The sequence below is a fragment of the Corapipo altera genome, unplaced genomic scaffold (assembly GCF_003945725.1).
Source record: "Corapipo altera isolate COAL_440 unplaced genomic scaffold, ASM394572v1 57, whole genome shotgun sequence".
Taxonomy (NCBI): domain Eukaryota; kingdom Metazoa; phylum Chordata; class Aves; order Passeriformes; family Pipridae; genus Corapipo; species Corapipo altera.
The window spans coordinates 3,037,357-3,051,383 of NW_020884905.1; the positions used below are offsets into that span (position 1 = coordinate 3,037,357).

The 14,027-nt window shown below is 38.7% G+C and overlaps 1 protein-coding gene across 1 annotated transcript in view; it reads left to right on the forward strand.

The window, feature by feature from the left end:
- ABCA4 (ATP binding cassette subfamily A member 4) overlaps positions 1-14,027 on the forward strand; it is a 72,485-nt gene that overhangs the window by 18,492 nt on the left and 39,966 nt on the right. Inside the window, exons 9-17 of the mRNA XM_027651430.1 lie at positions 255-452; positions 2,981-3,070; positions 3,446-3,686; positions 5,108-5,247; positions 6,376-6,492; positions 7,256-7,453; positions 9,693-9,898; positions 10,054-10,230; positions 12,333-12,555. Of these exons, the coding sequence (XP_027507231.1) occupies positions 255-452; positions 2,981-3,070; positions 3,446-3,686; positions 5,108-5,247; positions 6,376-6,492; positions 7,256-7,453; positions 9,693-9,898; positions 10,054-10,230; positions 12,333-12,555 (1,590 nt within the window). The remainder of the gene's footprint in view (positions 1-254; positions 453-2,980; positions 3,071-3,445; positions 3,687-5,107; positions 5,248-6,375; positions 6,493-7,255; positions 7,454-9,692; positions 9,899-10,053; positions 10,231-12,332; positions 12,556-14,027) is intronic.

Here is a 14,027-nt window from a genome sequence, read left to right on the forward strand (position 1 = left end):
CACAAGAACTTTTGTAATGGAAGAAAGAATCACTAATGAGAGAAGGAAAAATGTGACTGAAGGCAAGGTGATCTAGCATAATATCAAGTGGAAGTGATTCAGGAGTTGATGCTCCAGCTGACCACATCTTTCTACCGTTCATTAAAATATTAGCAGGGACTGGTGTCAAGGTGCCCGCTTGTGATAAGTTCTGATTGTTTCTGAGGAGCATGAAGGTTTCACAACAGTAAATGAAACATTGGTTTTGGTTGCAGTTTGCCTATGGTGTCCCTAACTTGACTCTGAAGGACATTGCTTGCAGTGAGGTGCTCCTGGACCGCTTTATTATCTTCAGCAGCCGAAGAGGTCTTCCTTCTGTACACAAGGCCATGTGTGCTTTGTCCCAGGAAAGTCTACAGAGAGTAGAAGATGCCTTGTATGCAAACGTTGATTTCTTTAAGTTATTTCAGCTGGTAAGTGTTAACATAATCATCCTGCCTTATGTTGTAATTTATTTTGGTTGATATTTCGCTGCCCTTCAAGAACTTTTGGTAATACGTCACCAATTTTCCAAGTGGTCTTTGTTTATTTACCCCTGCAAATGTAAGGATATGGGTGTGGGATAATTAACCTACCATCAGCAGGACACTAGGCAGTTCTGAGTATGCTTTGGGATGAAACAGATGAAATTCACAGTAAAGCAGAACTAAGAGACTGAAATGCAATCTTAAAATCAAAGTTTGTGTGGAACTTATCTGGTCTTTCCATCTGTGTAGCAAAACGGTGTATAGCAAGAGCAAGGGACCTTGCTGAGGGTTCTGAAAATATCTCGTACAACCCATTCTATCTTTGTTCCATCCAGCATGACAGAATTTTATGCTGCAGTTAAAACCGTGTTGCAGCTTGACTTGACATAGCCATGTGAGCTTTTTTAGTAAAAAGAGGTGAAACAAACTGGGGAGTTGTACTGGCTTTCATCTCTCTATTGAAGCTTTTCCTCACCTCTGTTCATTTTCATTGCCCTTCTTTGTGTTATAACCACATCTGCAAACTTGGTTTACTATGGAGATACTATGCCATTTTATACATATAAATAAACATTGATATATTTACTTTTAAATATATAATAACGTATAAATTGTATATATATAAATATATATAAATATATACATATATATATATAGGCATACTGGTGTGGGGTTTTTTTCTTCCTTTACTTCTGTGTTCTTTTCCTGATATTTTTCTGATATTTCATTTATATTCTGCATGCTGATATGGTGCCTTCAGGCCACTATTCATAAAGACTCCAGGGTCTCTTGCCTTATGATAGTGAACTTAGAGTCCAGCACTGTGTATACATCTTTCATGTTTGTTTTCTCTATGATCATGCTTTTCCTTTTTCAACACTGAATTTAATTTGCTGTTTTTCAGCTTGTAATTTAGGGTCATGAAACCAATACATTGTCAGTTTGCCATATAGAACCAGACAGGATATATAAACAACTGCTAAAGTTACATAGGAAGTATTGATTGGACTTTTCTGCCACAGCAGTGTAGCATCATCATTGATTTAACATGGATTTTATTCAACTCTGAGTTGCTCAGAACTGAGAACAGAATATGCCAGAAGCTTTAATTGACACACCAGCAAGTCACTGATTATTGTAGCACTGATGGTCAGTCATTGTGCCCATGTGATTTTACCAATCCTGATAAGAATCTGTGGTGAGCTACTTAAAGCTGCTGGTTTCCATTTGTAAAAATATACTCTTATATTTTCATACATATGATTCTTGCAGAAGTAGCACAGAATTAATGCTACAGTACTTCTAAGATAGCTTTATGTGAATATGCACACTATGCTACCCAGCTATTTTACAGGTTTTTACAATACCTGTTCCTCACAGTTTCAAAAAGGCCAGGTTATGGCAAGTGCTTCAAGAGCCTTGTATTGCAGAGACTGTTTCCCCTAAGGGGACAAGAAAAGTGTATTTTTAAGCACTGTATGTGTATAGCTCCTGCCAGAAGTGCAAGTGACAGACCAGAACATGCTAACATAAGCTTTCCATAAAAACTCTTGCCTCTGTGACTCCCTGCTAGGTCCCTACACAGTGCAGCTGTCCTTTGCTTTCTTAACCACCTACTGACTGAAGGGAATGGCAGGCAATCAGTAGGGTGTATAGCTGGGCAGTTTTGGGGAAGGCTTTTTAGGGGCTTGTCTCCTAAGCATTACAGTCTAGCTGTTTGCAAGTCCAGCCTTGTATTTTTTTTTTTGTAATAGCAGAAGAAATATATATACCTGAGAAAGCCTCAAAAGTGCTATCTCCAAATGCATATGTGATTCTTTAGACAGCTGACAAAGAAGGATGCAGTGATGCAAAGTGGTATATGACAAGCACACCATGTTGTCACCTGTTTCTTTTAAGCCATTAATACCTAAAGTGTTAACTTCTGCTGGAAAGGCAATTTGGTCAGTCTGCAGGAGCTGGGAAAGCACTGGTTTCTGTCAGGTCTGACAGTGAGGACCAGACTGTCTCCAAAATCAGCAAATCTCTGAAGTATGAAGTACTCCAAGTTATTTACCTCCGTGGCAAATGGGGACTTCTGTATCACAACCTTTGCTAAATTTGGAAGTTACCGAAAGTCTGTAGATCTCACTGGAAGAGTAGCCTCTGTGAGAAGCAAATTCTCAGAAATCCCAGTTCCTACGTTCCTCCTTCATTTTTTTACCTTTTGGTATGTTGAGCTTAGATGAGCAAAACAAATCCCAAGCTATATTTTTAGTGGACTATGATTGTTTCAGCCTTGTATTAGAAAAAACACACAGGCTACTGTGTGAGTCTGCACATGGGTACTGGATTTGTGGCCCCACAAGATAATGTTCCAAATAACTCGAAGTATTTGAGCTAAAGAGATGCCATCTGGATTTTCTTCTTACTGTAATGGCTGTTGTCATGTAGAAAATAAACAAAACTCATCTGTATTTCTTATGTATTCACAGCTTCCCACTGTGTTGGACAGAAACTCGCCAGGTGCTGACCTGAGGGCCTGGGGGAGGGTGCTGTCTAATGTCTCCCACGCGGTGCAAAAGGTAAGCGGTCTAATAATAGATGACTTTTCTGCATAGCACATAGTTCTTGTTTTCCTTTGTTCTTTTTATGTTCCAGTTACCTGCTTTACCAGAAGGAAAAGAGATTTGTTTGGAAGAACTGATTCCTTAAAAAATCATTCTCTTATTACAGAATAAATGTAGACATAAGCATTGGCAATTATGAAGTGTATTCGTTTCTTCAGAAAAGATATGAAAGAACAAAAACTGAATATGACGCCAGTGACCAGGACAGAGGAGATAAAAGGATGTGGTTCTGACTGCATCTGTGCTTCACCGTCTGGGCACAACTGAGACCTCAGCAGATAATTAACCTCCTTTGAGGGTTGCAATTAATAAAGTCTTGTTTTACTGCAGCTGGCCAGGAAGCCAAGTGTTCAGGACCTTTTGATGGTCCTGCAACCATTGCTACAAGCTGGAAGGCCAGAATCCTTAGGCCAGTTGGTGAGTTCCCTGTCGGATCTTTTCTGTGGCTATCCAGAAGGAGGTGGATCCAGAGTGCTTTCCTTCAACTGGTATGAAGATAACAACTACAAAGCTTTCCTGGGGATTGACTCATCAAAGAAGAAATCCAGTTATCTTTATGATAATACAACGAGTAAGTTTTTCCACCACACCATTAAGAGACTGTAGACAGGTGCAACTTTCATTAGAGTACCACTGTTCCTTTTATAAAATAACATTTTTAAGCAGTTGATTCAGGAAATTAGAGACAGGTGAAATGATTTTACTTCATACTTACTTCATAGCTGGAAGGAGAGAAGCCCAGAAATATGCATTTGCTTTTAATATGGAGGCATAAATATAGTCATCATCGTAATTAAAGACAATCCCTCTACTTTATCTTCTATTATATGCTACTGATACAACTAAGAAAAAGATGCCTCTGAAGAAGAATTAGGAAAAGACAGTGCTGCATTCTGGAACTACTTTTCTCCAAAATACTTTTTCTAAATTCTATTTTTTTCTTTTAACTTGTTTGATGGCCTGGAGCACAGGAATTTAAAAATCTCTCTTTTTAAATAATACTCCATTTGATACAGGGTGGCTGTTCTCTTCCTGCATAGAAGTACATATATTTTGTAGTAAAAATATTCTACAGCATGATTGTATTTTACATAGAAAATATTTCAGCTTTGATTTCCTCACTTCTTGCTACAGTGATAAGAGAGAATGCAAAGAGGAACCAATTTTTTTACCTTTTGTTGTTTTATCTTTTTACTATGTCCTTTTTCATTTGCCGTTTAGTTTTTCTCTACGCTGAGCTCACCAGCAATTTTTTCTGTACTACCATCCATGTTATAGCTGGCAGTATATTTCCGTGTCCCTTCTGCTGTGATACATATGTTGCACAGTCATGAAGTACAGATGAGCACTTTGCTTATAGAGAGACTCCTACCTTTCCCTGTTTGTGTTGATACTTGGCTCTACTTTTGTCTGAACCTTCAAAAGACCTGTAAAGGCTGGGTACTTCATTTCTTCACTGAGGAACAAAGTAATTGCATGTTATCCAAGTAAACTAATGACTTCATAGTGCAGGAGTAAGATAAAAATATTTACATTAAAATGTTTAATTCTAAATTATTGTAGGATCCAATTCTGAACTGTTCCAGAGTTCAACATCCAAGCCTGCTGGGTCCACTTTGTATCAGTATCAACTACAATACAAAGGAACTAAGTCATTAGAAGTCAAACAATTAAAGCTCCAAATTGCTCAGTGAGTTTTGAGCTGTCTGGTTTCCTTCCATTTGAGATACCATGGAATACAGCAAATTTCAAATGGTTATTTATGTGTGCCTTCCAATTTCCATAGTGTGTACTTTACAACTCCAACATCTACTTAATAGTCTTTTCTATCTATTCAGATGTTGTACTTCTATGTCGCAGAATGTACTTTAACCCGTTCAGATTCAAAATGCTTTAAACTGTCTATACTGCCAATAAAAAGCCTGGCAGGATGTTATATATAGTAGGATTTGAGTAAGGTTACATAAAGACTGTGTTTCTTTCTGTCTTTAGCACCCTTTTGTAATGCATTGATCCAGAACTTGGAATCAAACCCTTTAACCAAAATAGCCTGGAGTGCTGTGAAGCCCCTGCTGATGGGAAAAATTCTCTTTGCTCCTGATTCACCTTCTGTACGGCAAATCCTAAAAAATGTAAGAAGTTTTGAAATGCAAAAGTGTGTATTTCTAAAAAAATTGCATCCTAAAACACCTTTTGAAAAACAGTGACACAGCTACCTCAGTCTAATTAGATTTTCTTCTCAGAACTCCTTTTTTTCTGATGGCAATCAGAGGAAGGACAGTTACTCTTTGTTTAAAAAACAGGAGACAGATCTTCACTGATTCATCCCATCTTGGTCCACGCTACATGCTTTTTCCAGCTCACTGAAGCAACCTTTTGTTGGCATGATTCCATATTTATAGTAGTAAAAATAGTAATATTTATATTTATTTTACAGAGGTAGGAAAATGAACAGCTCTGTGCCTGTAAATATTTAAATGGGGCAGCTGTGAGGCTTGGACAGACTCATTGAGACCTAACACTGAGAGACTGCAAACCAGTAACAACATCATGGTTTAGTATTGTATCTGTTGAAATGATTAATAATTTTCACGTAATGAAAATAGGATGAAGCCTGGACTTCAGTGAAATGCTTGAAGTTGGGTGAAATGAATCTGAGCAATTAAATCAAGGTCACATGTGACCTAGGTTTTGGTCACCTCATAACCAACCAGCAACTCACTTACTCTCATCTATACAAGGCACAGAACTGCTGCTTATAATTCACACAGGAGAACATCAGATTTAGAGCAGTCCAGCATTTCAACTCTTAACTAGTATCTTAACTACGGGAGTACCTGTCTTCTGCAATTGCCTCCCATTCATTCATCTACCTGCATCACCTTTCTTTTTAGTTCTTGATGGAGAGAAATAATCCAGGGGGAAAAGAAAGGAATAAATAATTCTACCTAAAATCTGACTATGTAAAGGAATTATAGTTAACTAGGATTAATGTGCACTTGTTTTTTCCATTACATGTACAACATAATTTTAACCTAAGTGACTTTGATTCTGGTTGGATTTTACAGGTTGTTTTTCTGAGGATTATTAACATTTCTGCTATTTTAACACGTTTATTTAGTTTTGAAGGTAAAAATTACAGCATTTGTAAATTATGGATTTCCCATAATTTACTATCACTGAATCCTAGATGGATCATAAATTCTGTCTGTTTATCTCCTTAGACTTCTAACACTCTTTTCTGCTGTTTTTTTCATCAGGCAAACACCACTTTTGAGGAACTGGAACGCATCAGACTGTTGACCAAAGCTTGGGAAGAAATAGGACCTCAGCTGTGGTACTTCTTTCAAAACAGCCTGCAAATGAACATGATCCGTGTATGTTATAACTTAGCAGGGATCCTCAGTAAGATCAGCCTTTCACCATCCTTTATTTTTACTAGTGGAAAAGACAATTAATTAGAAAGGTTTGGCTGGAAGCACAGCCTTTGCAGCAAGGAATCTGTGGCCTTCAAAGCTGTAGGCTTGCTTACTGAGCTTGGTTTGAAGGCAAGTCATAGATGCATTAGAGCATCTCTGTGACCAGACCTCAGATCTGAGCAGTCAAGAATCTGGCTAATGACTTCTTAATAAAGGCAGCAACTGCTGCTTCCTCACCTCTCCAAAATGTTCTTCAAGAACAAACAACTTGATATTCTTGGATTTGGTACAGGCAAAGAAGGCAGTAGGACCATGCTTTTGCTGGGCCAACAGTTTACTACTGTGGGAAGTTGCTTATTTCCTCATCTCTTAGATTTGACTTTGATCAGCTGCGATTACTGTCCATAGTTAAAGTTTATAAAGCAGTTCATACTAGAAAAAACATTTGTTTTCCCTCATTTTTCTATGTTGAATTAGACATTTGTAACATATCCTCTTGCTTAGAAGGAAGCAATGCAATAGTCAAGGGTAAATTTCTTTTCATCCATTCTTCAAATCTCACATCCAGTTATGCAATTACTCATTTGTAAAATTAAGTCCTTAGCATACCCTTTCACACTTCTTTCTGTCTTGAAAGAGCTATGGAAATGGAAACCTTTCTAGCTAAACAGGGCTAGAAAGGCAATCACTGTAGTGAAGCTGTCCTGGTGTGTTTCTTCAGGACTCTCTGAAGCACCCTACAGTGAGGGACTTCTTGAACAGCCAGCTGGGTGCTGAAGGCTTAACCGCTGAACACATAATCAACTTTCTCCACAATGGATCTCCGAGGAGCCGCGAGAAGGGAATGACAGACTTTGACTGGCGGAACATCTTCAGTGCTGCAGACCAAGTTCTGCGTTTGCTCAGTCAGTATTTGGAGGTAAGGTCAGCCTCACCCCCACTGGGAATACTTGTAGAGGATATCTTAAACTTGGTTAGGCAGTACTGGGGTCTGTGGTAATAGACAAGAACGTTGAAATCATAAGACATCTTCATTTGTTTCAAATTTAATCTCATTATTAAAAGCATATGTTTTAAATAATACAGTGGTACAAGAACATCAATGCTTATTATTATGCAAAGAAGTTCAATTTGATGATCTTTAATTCTATATTCAAAATGTTACTTGAATGTCTGAACACACTTGAATGCTGAAAGGCAGAAGAAGAATGTAAAACCTCAAGGAAGTATTGTTTTGTAAGTACTAATAATCAACAGGCCACTAATTTCAGCAAGATCAGGACCAGAGAAACTAATAGTTCTTTGGTAAGTCACCCTTCAGGTTTTTAAGCACCAGACCAAAATTCCATTGAAGTCAATGAGGGAGTTTCTGCTTGTTCTGTAGCCACTTCTGACAAGATGTCTGTCTCTCTTTCCTGAAATCTGTACCCCTCTACTCTAACATGTTGTTTTCAGTGATGCCCTCTGAGGATTTTTGAGAGCCGCAGTGCAGGAAGTGAGTGAAGTTTAATTACGTAAATAAAAAATGCTAAAGATGTAGATTAAAATATCAAGGCATTGTGAAGATACTTTGAATGAGAGGTTACTCTGGTATAGGCAATCCAGCTTACTGATGGGTTCATCAAGCTATGTCTAATGTGAAAAAGGTTATATTTTTTAGAGGACTTAATACTTGGGAACTCAGCACTTACCGTATGAGAGTCAGGGTCTTTGTAGAGATCAATTACATCTTACAAGCATCGCTGAAAGAAAAATAAATATTTAGTTATTATTCCATGAGTAAATAAGCTGAGCTCAAGCTCACAGTGAAGATTGGTACTAGTTATAACCAACAGGACTAAACCTAATTTCAATCTGGTTCAGGCTAAAAGACCATTCATCCCTTGCGAGAAGACAGGAACTGAGAGTGTATCTGCCTTCCTACAGCTATTGCAAGAGGGAGCAATAAAGGCTTTGCACAAAGCTCTGCTGATTCTTTTGGTGATCTTTTTGCATCACGTTAGCAGAATTATTTCTTACTCAAACTGAGTGAAATGTATTGCTTGCAGCAGGTCAGTGCTGGAACATCCACAATATCAGGGCAGTTACTGTACCTGGTAATAGATCTTTGTGTCCTAGCATTCTTTGTAATGAGCTTATTCTTTTAAGTCTGCTGTTTACACTGAGTTGTTAGCATTTGAGAATGTCTTCCCACCATGCCAAACACAATGAGAACAAATAGCTCCCTTTCAGGGACATCCTACTCCTTACTATAGTATGCAATGAGGAGAGGTGTGCTGCCAGCAACTATGTTTGGAGACTCCAAATCTCTGCTGCAAGCTGTGGTGCAGCTGAGAATACTCTTATGGTAACCTCAAAGACTACAGCAAAAACTTGAAAAAGGATAATGATTTGTTTCAAATGGACTGCCAAAGAGTTCTCGTGGCCAGATTTATTTTATAGCTGAGTTAATTTTATCTCCTGGATGAGGACTTTGGAAACGGTTCCTGATACCGAGACCTCAGCAGTGCTGCAGCTTTAGCCTTTCCAATTCAGATATTTGCCTTTTTGAGGGAATCTTCCAAGCACAGTCCAAGCGGCAGAGTTCATGTGTCCATGTCTGGATGATTACAGTGGCTTAAATATATTTATAAAAATTCTTTCAATCTATCTAATTCATTAATGTGGAACATAATGCTAGCTATACATTTTGTACAGGTATGTCTAAATTTGCCCTGTCATGCTTAAATTGCAACAGCAGCTCCTGCTTTTGTGGCCACCATTGCTTGATTTCTTACTTATCAGGATGGAAATGTCTTGAGCTTGGAGGAAGCAATCCTTAAATATCAGAAATAAGCTGCTTTCAAAATTTTTCCATCCACTCACACTGACCACAACAATGCTAAACCTGAGAAGTATAGGGTTTTGGTTTATTTTCCTTTTAGGAAGAATTACGTTTCTGAGCTTATATTGATAATGCTGGGTGTTTTGGATTTGTCATAAGAACTAGACTAAGGATGGGGAGGGAAAGTCAACTTTTAATAGTTTCACCATAAACTTTTAAAGCTGAAAATAGCAACTACTTCAGATGAACCTACCTCCCTTTTCTATTTTCAAGCACTCATGTTTGCTTTAATGTATACCTCTTACTAATCTATTCTCTCTGTAATTATTTGTAGTGCTTGACCTTGGATAAATTTGAAGGTTATCTTGATGAAACTCAACTGACTCATCAAGCCCTTTATCTACTGGAGGAAAACAAATTCTGGGCTGGTGTGATTTTTCCAGACCTAGAACCTACAACCAGCAATCTCCCACCACATGTGACATACAAGATCCGGATGGACATAGATGCAGTGGAGAAAACGAACAAAATCAAAGACAGGTGAGTGATGGTTGCTTCTCAGTTCTTACCTGCCATAACATGAATATAAGGATATTAGAACCTACATTAGATACATAAGTGAAATCCAACTGGTTTTGTTAATAGTTACTATGTAATGCAGTGCAGAATGATTTCCATGTGAAATTTCTTTTGAGGTACTGGGATCCTGGTCCAAGAGCTGATCCTGTGGATGATTTACGTTATATCTGGGGAGGTTTTGCGTATCTCCAAGACATGATTGAGCATGGGATTATAAAGACCCAGACCACTACTGAAGTGCCATTGGGAATTTATCTGCAGCAAATGCCATATCCATGTTTTGTGGATGATGTGTGAGTAAAAGCAGTTTGTCTTAATTCTGTTGAATGCTTGGATTGCTGGATGGTTTAAGACTCTCAAGCACCAGAATTAATCTTAGTCCTAAAGTGTATATACAAGAGCAATAACTGAGATGTAACTTTATAAATCTCATTTTTTTCCTTATCCTGTCATAACCCAAACTCCAGAAGCCACCTTTGCCAAGATTGTATCCCTAATCCCAATCCTGGCCTTTGTTGCATCCAGGCAACATCCAATTTTTAGCAACTCTGAGCTCTTGGCCTTTAAAGAATCAACTCCATTTTGGTTTAGGGTAAATTCATTGAAAAATTGCGATGCCGAATTCACAGAAAATGTTTTCAGCTTTTTCACCCCAAAATCTCACTGGGTAATTTCTTTTTCCTGTTTAAATTCTCTCACTCCTTTCTTCAATTTCTTTGTTAAGGACTGTCTTCTTGATTAGACTCTCCCTTTCTGTCTCCTTCTGCCTCTCCCTCTTCTTCTTTCCCCCTGTCTAGTCAATGATATGGACCTGTTGTTCTCCTTATCCACCTTTTCTTTTTCACTACTGGGGCAATTCCTGTAGTTGCTGTTTGGGTCCCTATCTCAGCCATAGTGTCCTCAGATGCAGTTTGGGTCCCTGCCTCAACTGTGAGTCTGAGAGTACTGAACCCCAGCTCTGTGGGCACAGGCCAGGCTCCGGTACAGGGCAAGAAGCTACTGGTTTTCGGTGGGGTGGGCAGGCACCCTCCCATCAGGTGATGTGTCACTTTGCTAGGTTTGGTTGCCCGTTCAGGTGTGAAGTCCCAAGGTATGGAAGTGATAACCACTAGGAACCTGCCCAAATCCTTCCATATGCCCTGCCACCCAGGGACCCACTGCTCACTGCCCTGCCAGGGCACATTTCATTATCCCCTCACACAGAATTTGCTTTCTCATACACCAAGACAACACGAGATTCCACAAACCCCATAATATGCTGGCAGTGTTAATTAGTAATAGTAATTAAACACCTCACATAAGGATGGAAAAGGACCCTGGGAGCCTGAATAATAAAACCATCCACATCAATCACAGCTAGGGAGAGGGAGATGTATTCCCTCATCTTCTTCACAAGATAACTCCTCCAGCACAGCAAAAGGCCATCAATGCCAGGGCGAAGCAACAGAGACATTTGTTGTGTTAACATGTTCCCAGACTCAGCAAAATAAAGAGATAAGCAGTGCAGCTGACAAACTCTGTGTCCTGCACAGGACCTTGCTACTTAATAACTACTATAACTATAGCACACTTATGTAAAACTGCTGCTGTCTCACCCCATGCTGGGTGCCAAGAAGGACTGTGGTGAGTTGACCTTGACTGGATGCCAGGTGCCCACCAAGCTGCTCTATCACTCCCTTCCTTAAGCAAGGGAAGAAATGAAGATGGAAAACAACTTGTGGGTCAAGATAAGGCTCTTTAGTAAAGAGCCTTGGTGTTCTTGGTGTTGATGCTGTGCCAGCACGGCTCAACAGTAGCCAAAATGCTGATGTGTTATCAACACCTTTCTAGCTACCAATGCAAAGCCCAGCACTGTGAGGGCTGCTATGGGGAAAATTAACTCCATCTCAGCTAGATCCAATACCCTGAGTCATGGTTTGTATGAATTTCAGCAACCTTGCTGGCAACCTCGGGTACTGTTAGTGGTTAATTTGTTTGATTCTTTTGCCAGTGAATTTTAGGAGCATAAAAAGACAGTGATACTCCTAAATTGCTAACATTAGCATATGTCTTAAAATATTCATTGTAGATAATAGTAAAAGCATTATGGGAATTCGCTGTGAAGAGAGCTGTATTTTCATGAACGACCACGTATTTTGTAGCCATCAATAACCCTCAGAACTTCTTTGTAAAATAGGAATAACATTTATCTGTCTCATGGGAATGCAGCAACCATTAGTTCATTAATATTTAGGATGCTGGAGAAGTTCACTAGTGACATGTTACTGATGTTTAGACTGAGAATTTTCAGTTCCGTATTTAGTGAATGCATTCTTCCCTACTCCTTTTGCCTTTCATCTCAATATTTCTCTGTTTTACCTAAATTTAATTTATTTCTTCCTTCTTGCTTTGGTAGCTTCATGATCACCCTGAACCGCGCCTTCCCCATCTTCATGGTGCTAGCTTGGATATATTCAGTGTCCATGACTGTAAAGAGTATAGTGCTGGAGAAGGAAATGCGTCTGAAAGAGGCTATGAAGAACAGGGGTATAACTAATGGGGTGATTTGGTGCACTTGGTTCCTAGACAGCTTTCTCATGATGACTGGGAGCACATTCCTCCTCACAGTACTGATTATGGTAAGGATTGCTTCTCTCAAACTCACTGTTGTGTTTGCACTGCTGATACCAGTTTACTGTTGAGAAAGAAGAGTAGCCATTTGATAGGGAGATGTGAATAGTGATGGCCTGTTCAGATCAGGGCACATAGCTGGCACATTCTTCTAAGCAGATCTCATAATGGCATCAGCACTTGGCAGAGACAGAACCATAAATTCACTAGCAGAGATTAATTGTGAGATCCCTCATAGAACAATCCATCAGGATGATTTCTCTGTGTATTGTATTTTCTATAGGCAGATGCACATCTCCCAATAAATAGTAGTCATTGCTTTAAATCAAAGAGATAGTAATTTGAAAAATTTTAATCTTGTAACTCACTATATGTGATTCATGTATAATATCCAGTCCTTGCCTGCTTAGAAATTGTACCACTGTTTCAGTGGAAGAAGAGACTGCAAGAACACAACTTTCAGGAAAACATAAAAAAAAAAAGCAACCCACCTTTTGCTTTGGTGGCTCAGGATTACCGTGATTTTGTAAATTTTCAGTACAGTTTGGATGTTGTCTTTGAGGACTATCTCTTATTTACCTGAGAATCAATCTCTATATTTAGAGCTTGCTGCTATATTTGATTATATAAATCTGTAGCATTTTGATAAGGAAGAATACCCTTGCATCTTTTCTGATGTGGGGAACTGATATTGGTATAAATGCACAATTAGAGTTCGCTCTGCTTTGTCTTATCAACATTCCCTGGTGTGTTGTTCTAGTTCCTGGTGGTTCCATTACAGCTTGGGTGTATAGAGAGATTAATTTATTTGCTACACTGGTTTAATTAAAAATCATGAGGGAATTAATATCAGAGAGGAATGTACTTTACCTGTAATTCACTTCCTTTCTGAGATTTCACCATGCCCATGTAAGGCACCTCTGTAAATACATCCTTATGAGACATTGCATCACTCTTGATAGAGAAGTCAATCTGTGAGGCTCTGTGGGATGTTGCAACAACATTGACACCTATTTATAGCCTTAAAGAGCTATTTGAGCTTTATGTAAGTTGACCTAATAAATAGATCTCAACATTGTTTTTTTAGGAGTAAATAGATAATTGGCAGCAGTTCATGCTCTTCTTGAGAGGGAGCATCTACAAAAGCTCTAATGAAGAAGGATTGATAAAAGTTCACCCAGTGGGTCAGTTAGTACACAGAGATCTCTGAGAAACTTCACTTGGCTTTCTCAGCTGTGATACACTTCTGGAGTTTGAATATCATTTAGGTGCAGAAGCTTTATAATTTCCTGTGGTTTTGTTGTTGGCTTTTTAAAGGTGTTTTGTCACACTTCCTTACATTGTCTTTTCTGTGTGTAGAGCAAGTGGATTGAGGAGAGGATGAGAAAAGATCAATGAAACTTTATTATTAACTTTAATACTTTTATTTAAAATGTATGAGTTTCCAGGCAGGCGCATCTTGCTTGGAATTATTTACTTA